This window comes from Populus trichocarpa, chromosome 8 (genome assembly GCF_000002775.5).
Source record: "Populus trichocarpa isolate Nisqually-1 chromosome 8, P.trichocarpa_v4.1, whole genome shotgun sequence".
Classification (NCBI taxonomy): Eukaryota; Viridiplantae; Streptophyta; class Magnoliopsida; order Malpighiales; family Salicaceae; genus Populus; species Populus trichocarpa.
Genome location: NC_037292.2, coordinates 14,604,772 through 14,611,485, shown reverse-complemented (window position 1 = coordinate 14,611,485; position 6,714 = coordinate 14,604,772). Strand labels below are relative to the sequence as shown.

The window sequence follows — 6,714 nt, the reverse complement described above, 5'->3', positions numbered from 1 at the left end:
AAACTATTTAAACACGTATAAAATATATTAATTTAGTATTTTTTAAATAAAAAATATTTAAAAAAAACAGATTATAATATATTTTCATAATTAATCGTATAATTATAATTTTTCATACTCTATAATCTTTCAAATTTAAAATTTATTTAATATTATAGTTGAAAGTTTCTTTTAATTAAAAATATATTAAAATGGTATTTTTATGTTTTTATATCAGTACATAAAAACTATTTAAACAATATTATAAAAATATATTAATTTAATATTTTTTAAATAAAAAATATTAAAAAAAAACAGATTAAAATATAAAAACAAGCTCTCAAAAGTCTCAAACCTTAGGATCTCTCCCTCTTCTCTTTTTCTTGAGACGAGTCTTCTGATATCTCAAACCTTCTCTTCAAGTTTGACATAGCAAACGTGAGTGGAAAACTGAAAACTCCCATGAAAGAAGGGCCCACGAGAAAATTCAGCATTCCAATCCCATTAGTCAAAAAATCAAAAAATGTGAAGGAGATAAAAGTAGGATTTGCTGCGTCATCTTCCCTCATGTTCGGTACTGCCGCCTGAACAATGATTTTTTAAAACTTTAATTTTTTTTATTATTTTAATATTAAAAATAAATTTAAAAAATTATTTTAATATAATTCTAAATAAAAAAAATACCTTAAAAAACAACAACCAACATTCTTATTATTACACGTTATCATCGTCATGCTGATAATGAGTAATATCCTCTCTCTATTTCCTATTGCTTTCACGCTAATTATCTTCGCTTTCTTCTTCAAACTCCCTTGTATTTCTCCTGCAAATATGGTAAAGTACCTACAAAAGCTACCTCTTCTTCATTACTTGCACTAATAATTGCTTCACTTATATAATATTTTATTTATTTTATTCTCAACATTTAAAATAAATTCTATCAAAAAGCTATTAAAAATAATTAGTTAGTATGAAGATTATTGAGATTGAAGGTATTTGAGTTATTAATTCAAACGTTCTCTCCTCTTTTATTTTTACCTGATTAATCATCCTTTAAATGGCTAATTTTGATGATTAAAATCTCAACTATTATCCAAAAAGAAATCACTAAATTTATATGCAAATTATGGAGCTATTCGTATATTTTAAATTGTGATTCTCTCTCTCTCTTTTTTTTCTTTAAAAAGGAGAGCCATGAATTATTTTTATATAATTTCCCGTGTATTTATAAAAATTAAAATTATTATTTTTAATGTTATAGTTATAAAACTAAAACCGAGTGAACAAGTCAATCCGATACCTGAATCCGTATGAATTGAAGATAAAATTTTTTTTTATTAATTCGGTTAAAAACTCAAATGTATTCATTGATCTAATTAATTCGGACTTTAACCAGGTCAAAACCTAATTTTTAATTAATTAATTTAAAAAATAATCAAAACAATGTTGCTTCAATTATTTTTGTAAAAGAAATTTAATTTTACCCTAGCAACTAGTGATACTAACTTGCTTTGTATTCGGGTTTTATAACTACGCTCGGTATATTTAATGATTTATGTGAGTGTCTGCCATTAACATTCTCCCTAATTTATAATTAAAAGAGAGCTGTAAGCAAAAAAAGAATAAGAACACATGTAAAATCGAGCCGTGTGTAATGTGCATCCACACATACAGAAAAGCATCCAAAACGAAGCTCACACAACCTTCAACCGTCGTCCGTCCCCAGGCATCCTGATTTCAGGCTAGCTTCCGATCAAAGTCATGCTCGTTCCCCTTCCACGTGTCACCGGGCATGCCAAACAAGTGCAAGTGTATGGTGGCATCCCCCAGGCAGGCAGGCAGGCAGGAATCAAGAATGGTGTTCGCCAGGCTTGTGACCATACAGCCTCAGCCAATTTTGGATCTCGAGCTCATCCCCCCCTCATTAAATGCTCCCACCTGCACCCACCCGTGTAACTGTGGCCTGAAATAAGAGCTAGCGTGACCATTTACACAAATGAGGTCACATGTATCTCATGGGAGAGTGTCATTATATTTCCCCGGAAAAATATTGATCAATCCTGTGCTACATCATGATTATGTACGTAGCTTCCAAATTAATAAATACAGCTTGTCCCGTGGCTATCATTATGATGGATTATACAGGTTAATTTTAAAACATGGTTGTTTTACTGAAAGATTTTTAGAAAAATCATAGGTTAACACGGTCAACTCTAAATTAATTTCCTTAAATCCAGGAACTTAACTAGCTAGATCTAGATGGATCCGATCTAGATGGATCCGCTAAACCGGCTTGACATTGCGATCGTTTTAATACTTTGATTCAAATGTATTTAAAATAATTTATTTAAAACATACTTGAGATTATTATTAAAAAAAACCAAATATCTTAGTAAAAAGATTTTATTTCAAAAAAACAATTTAAACTGTCATTTTAGGATAGAGTTTATTTGAAAGTATAGTTATAATTGTTTTTTCAAGTGTTTTTTATTTAAAAATATATTAAAATGATATTTTTTTTATTTTTTAAAAATTATATTTAATATAGCATATCAACCTAAAAATAACAAAAAAATAAATTTAAAAAAATAAATAAAATTAAAAAGAATATAAAAACATACTGTTGAGAGAAAATCGTAGATGGAAGCAAAAGTCCAGGAAAACAGAGAAGTACTTTTGATCAAAGTATGTATAGGGACCCTCATATCTATCACTTTCACTGTCTGATTAGACAGAGGTGTAAGAATTCCTTTTTTTTCCCTTTCTTTATTTAACTCTATTATTGACGACCCCATTTTATCATCAGTGACAAATACGACACATGATGGGTGGGGATGGGCATGTTTTGATGCTCTTCCTGTTGATAAGACTACACAGAAACATTTACCAGAACTCGTGTCAACGCCGTTCGATTTCTCAAAAATGAAGAGGCAATCTGCTTGTCTTCGTCTTCATGCTCTTCAATTTGGCATTCGCAGAGTGGGGAGCATGCTCACCAGAACCATGTGAAGATGGCTCGAATCCTTGACCCTCAATAATGGGTGCGCCTGGCCACTGCTGCTGCATGATTTATATAGCTCAGTTTGGCATTGGGTGCAGCGTGTGGTGTTCGAGATGCCACAATTTAAATCTATTTTTTACAGTAAAAACAAACCGCAACCCATCTTTTCCTAGAATCTCTTTTTTTTTCCGACCACCATGAGAACTACTACTAACACAATACAAAAACACTCATGGGAGAACTGAATACTCATAAGAAATGTTCTTAGTTTAAGAAAGCATTAAATTAATAATATTTTCAAAATAGGATCCAGTAAAAAGTTGCTGTAATATACACTCTCAGGTAAATACGATTCCATTATAATAATCTTGTTTTACCAGGGGCACCTAGTTCCGGTGTTTACGAGTAGGGTCCGATACCCTAGATAAATGACGTGTGGGCCCACCCCTCCAAAAACCAAACTCCTAGGGTGAGGCCCACCTCTCACGAGATCATGATGAGGATCACTGGCGTTGAAACAACAGTTCGATAAATGCAAGAGGACAAAAGGGGTGGTGGGGCACTGTGAAGTCTAAAACAGTGGGGAAGAATTGGGGAAGAGGAGGCAGAGGAGTTTTTTCTTTGTAGCTCCATCATCATCCTTCCTCCTCCTCCTCCTTTATCTTATATCTTATTTTTGTTTTGCAATATATAATAAGAACATATAAACAGCTCCATGGAAGAGTCTACTACTCCTAGAAACTTCAAAATATATTAATATATATATATTATATCTATAGTTACTCCCCCTTTGGTCATAATTAAAAACCCTAATTCCACTTGGACCAAAACAGAATATAAAAAAGGGAAAAAATCAAAGAGGAAAAAATATTAAAACTACAATGAAAACCCATTTTCATGCATGTATAGGCATTCATAACTTTCTAGTCCCTCCAAGTTGGTTGAATCTATAACCTGAACCACCACCACCAGCAGCTGCGAGCCTTTACATAACATTACAACTTGAGGTGTTCTCATCACTGAAAAAGTTGGTATATTGATCGTTCCCATTTGGGTGCGGGTGCGGGTGCGGGTATGGATACGGATACGGGTATGGATGTGGCTGTGGATGTTGAGGCATGTAATTTACAGCAGGTGGGGGCCTAGCATACATCATGGGCTGGAACCTCTCATTACCACCACCCATGGCGGCCCTTTGTTGGTTCATCATTGCTGTCATTGCTGCTATGTGCTGCTGCTGCTGCTGCTGCTGGTATGGGTTACCAGGTAGGAGATCCGGTCCAGCTCCTTGAAAGTATCCATTAGCGCCACCACCGGCTGCACCACCCATGGCAGCCGCAGCTGGCAGACCTTGCACTGCAGGGATGCCGCCCATTTGGCCCATGGGCATGCCGCCCATTTGGCCCATGGGCATGCCGCCCATTTGGCCCATGTTTACTTGGGGTCCACCCACTTTCTGAAATCCATCATTCAGAGCACCACCAACCCCATTATTTCCCTTTTTACCCCCATTCATTTGCATGTTGTTACCATTACCACCATTGTTCTTGTTACCACCGGCACCACCTCCATTATTACCATTTTTGCCATCTTGTGGCTTTCCACCACCATTTTTGCCACCTTGATTTTGACTTCCATTATTACCTCCTCCCCCACCAGCACCACCACCTTTTTTCCCTCCATTTCCATTTTTACCCTCACCGCCACCCATATTTATCTGAACAGGCACAGCTCCATTACCGCCTCCCCCGGCAGGGCCGGCACCACCTTTTTTACCATTCGCACCACCATTTGGAGCACCCTTTTGGGCGTTCGGGAGCTGGGGCGGTATACCATTCATCATCATGTTATTAGGACCTTGATGGCCATTACCCATGATTTGCTTCATCCTACTAAATGCATGTCGAGGGTCATCCATCTCATCATCAAGCTCATCTTCATCATATTCATCATCAAACTCATCATCAAACTCATCATCAGTTATGTCATCATCTTCAGGAAGTGCAAATTTTACACTTTTCTGTTGCTGCTGTTGCTGCTGCTGCTGCTGGTTAGGAGGCATTTTCATATCTTGCGATGCTTTCATGTGCTGTAGCTGCTGCTGAAGATATTGGATTTGCTGAGGGGTTGGTTGGCCACCTTTGGGCTGCTGGTGGTTATTGTTTTGGTTATTACCCTTTTGGCCTTTGTTGTTGTTACCTCCTTTGCCATTATCAATTTGCATGTTCTTGTTCTGGTTGGCTGTCTGGTTCTGGTTATTGTTGTTTCCCTTTGGGGCACCCCAAAGCTCAGCATGTTTACCTGATTTTGCAAGTTTCTTTATCAGTACAGCCGGGTCTACATTACCTGAAACTGTTACCTTCCCTTGCTCCGATTCTATTTTTATAGTGAAAACCCCTGAAATAAACCATGTCCCCAAAAACAATCAACTAGAAGAAATAATGCGCAATGAAAGAGGATTGGGGAGAACTTGAGACAGAAAAATCAGTCCTCCAACGGGTAAAAAAAATCAAAATTTGAGTATCCAAATCAAGAAAACAGATATGTAGCAATTTCAAGAGAGTATAGGGAATGGAGCTAGCTAGATATGTTAGAAATGGAAGTAATACCATCAATTTTCTGCAGTATTTTCTTGACTTTCTGTCTACATCCCTCACAGTGGATATTCACTTTGAGAACGCAAGTCTGCATGCACAAGCAAAGTAAAAAGAGAGATCGAAAATAAAGCAACAAAAAAATATGCTAATTGACAAGCTTGCTAATATAATGAGTTACAAAATAAGATAGAACGAAAGAGAATCAAGATTTTCTAAAGCAAGAAGAAAACCAAAGGAAAAAACACAAGCTTGAGTGAAGATGAGCAAAGGAATTGAAGAAAATGGGTAAAGAAAGAAGTGAGAAAATGGGTACCTGGATCTTCAAGAACTCTTCTTTACTCATATTTTTCCACTCAAGTAAAACAAACACAAAGGTACAGCACTAGAAAGAGAAAAAAGGGTAGCTGGCTGGTAGATCTGAGAAACAGAGAGAAGGAGCTAAAATTTACAAGAACTCCCACAATGGATTCTTCTCTGTTCTTTCTTTTGGGTCTTTAGTTGAAAAAGAAAAATCACACACAGGAACAAAGAAAAACGAGAGAGAACAAATGAGTCTCACTAAGTCTCTGAGCGGAGTAAGTTAGGAGACACAAGTCACACAACAACAACAAGGCTCAGTCTTTGGAAAGAGAGGGGGGGTGTTCATCAAAAGCTTTGGGTGCACATTAGATTTCTCTGGCTCTGCTTCATCTATTTCAGGGCGAGAGAGAGAGAGAGAGAGAGAGGGAGGGAGGGAGGGAGAGTGAGGGAGTAGAAGCAAATTAGATAGAGTGGCAGAGAGAGCGTGGTGCTTGCAAGGCTTCACTCTCTCTTTTGGTGCTTTATTTATTGGTGTGCATATTTTGCTAGCTACTGCTGCTGCCCTGCCCTGTTGCCCGCTTTAGATTTTCTAACATTGCCACAATCTTTTCTTACAACTTGACTAAGAGCCATTGAACCATTACATGAAGGCTTGGCTTGGCTTGGCCTGGCCTCTTCAGTTAGTTTTACCACGTGAGAGAGAGAGAGAGGAGTGGTAATAATTAATGGGGGCATAGTATGATCAGATTTGTTTTTAATTTTTGATAACCATTATCATCATATGTGAATGAACTCTTCTCAGATTCTCTCCCCAGATTGGGTGGCTGTCTTAAATAT

The 6,714-nt window shown here is 36.7% G+C and overlaps 1 protein-coding gene across 1 annotated transcript; it reads right to left on the bottom strand.

The window, feature by feature from the left end:
- Positions 1 to 3,709: 3,709 nt before the first annotated feature.
- LOC7454249 (heavy metal-associated isoprenylated plant protein 32) lies at positions 3,710 to 6,389 on the bottom strand. Its single transcript, XM_002311797.4, has 3 exons — positions 5,891 to 6,389; positions 5,590 to 5,665; positions 3,710 to 5,377 (listed from the first exon to the last, which is right to left on the bottom strand). The coding sequence occupies exons 1-3, from the start codon at positions 5,918 to 5,920 to the stop codon at positions 3,966 to 3,968; spliced, it is 1,518 nt and encodes a 505-aa protein (XP_002311833.1). The 5' UTR covers positions 5,921 to 6,389; the 3' UTR covers positions 3,710 to 3,965.
- Positions 6,390 to 6,714: the final 325 nt, after the last annotated feature.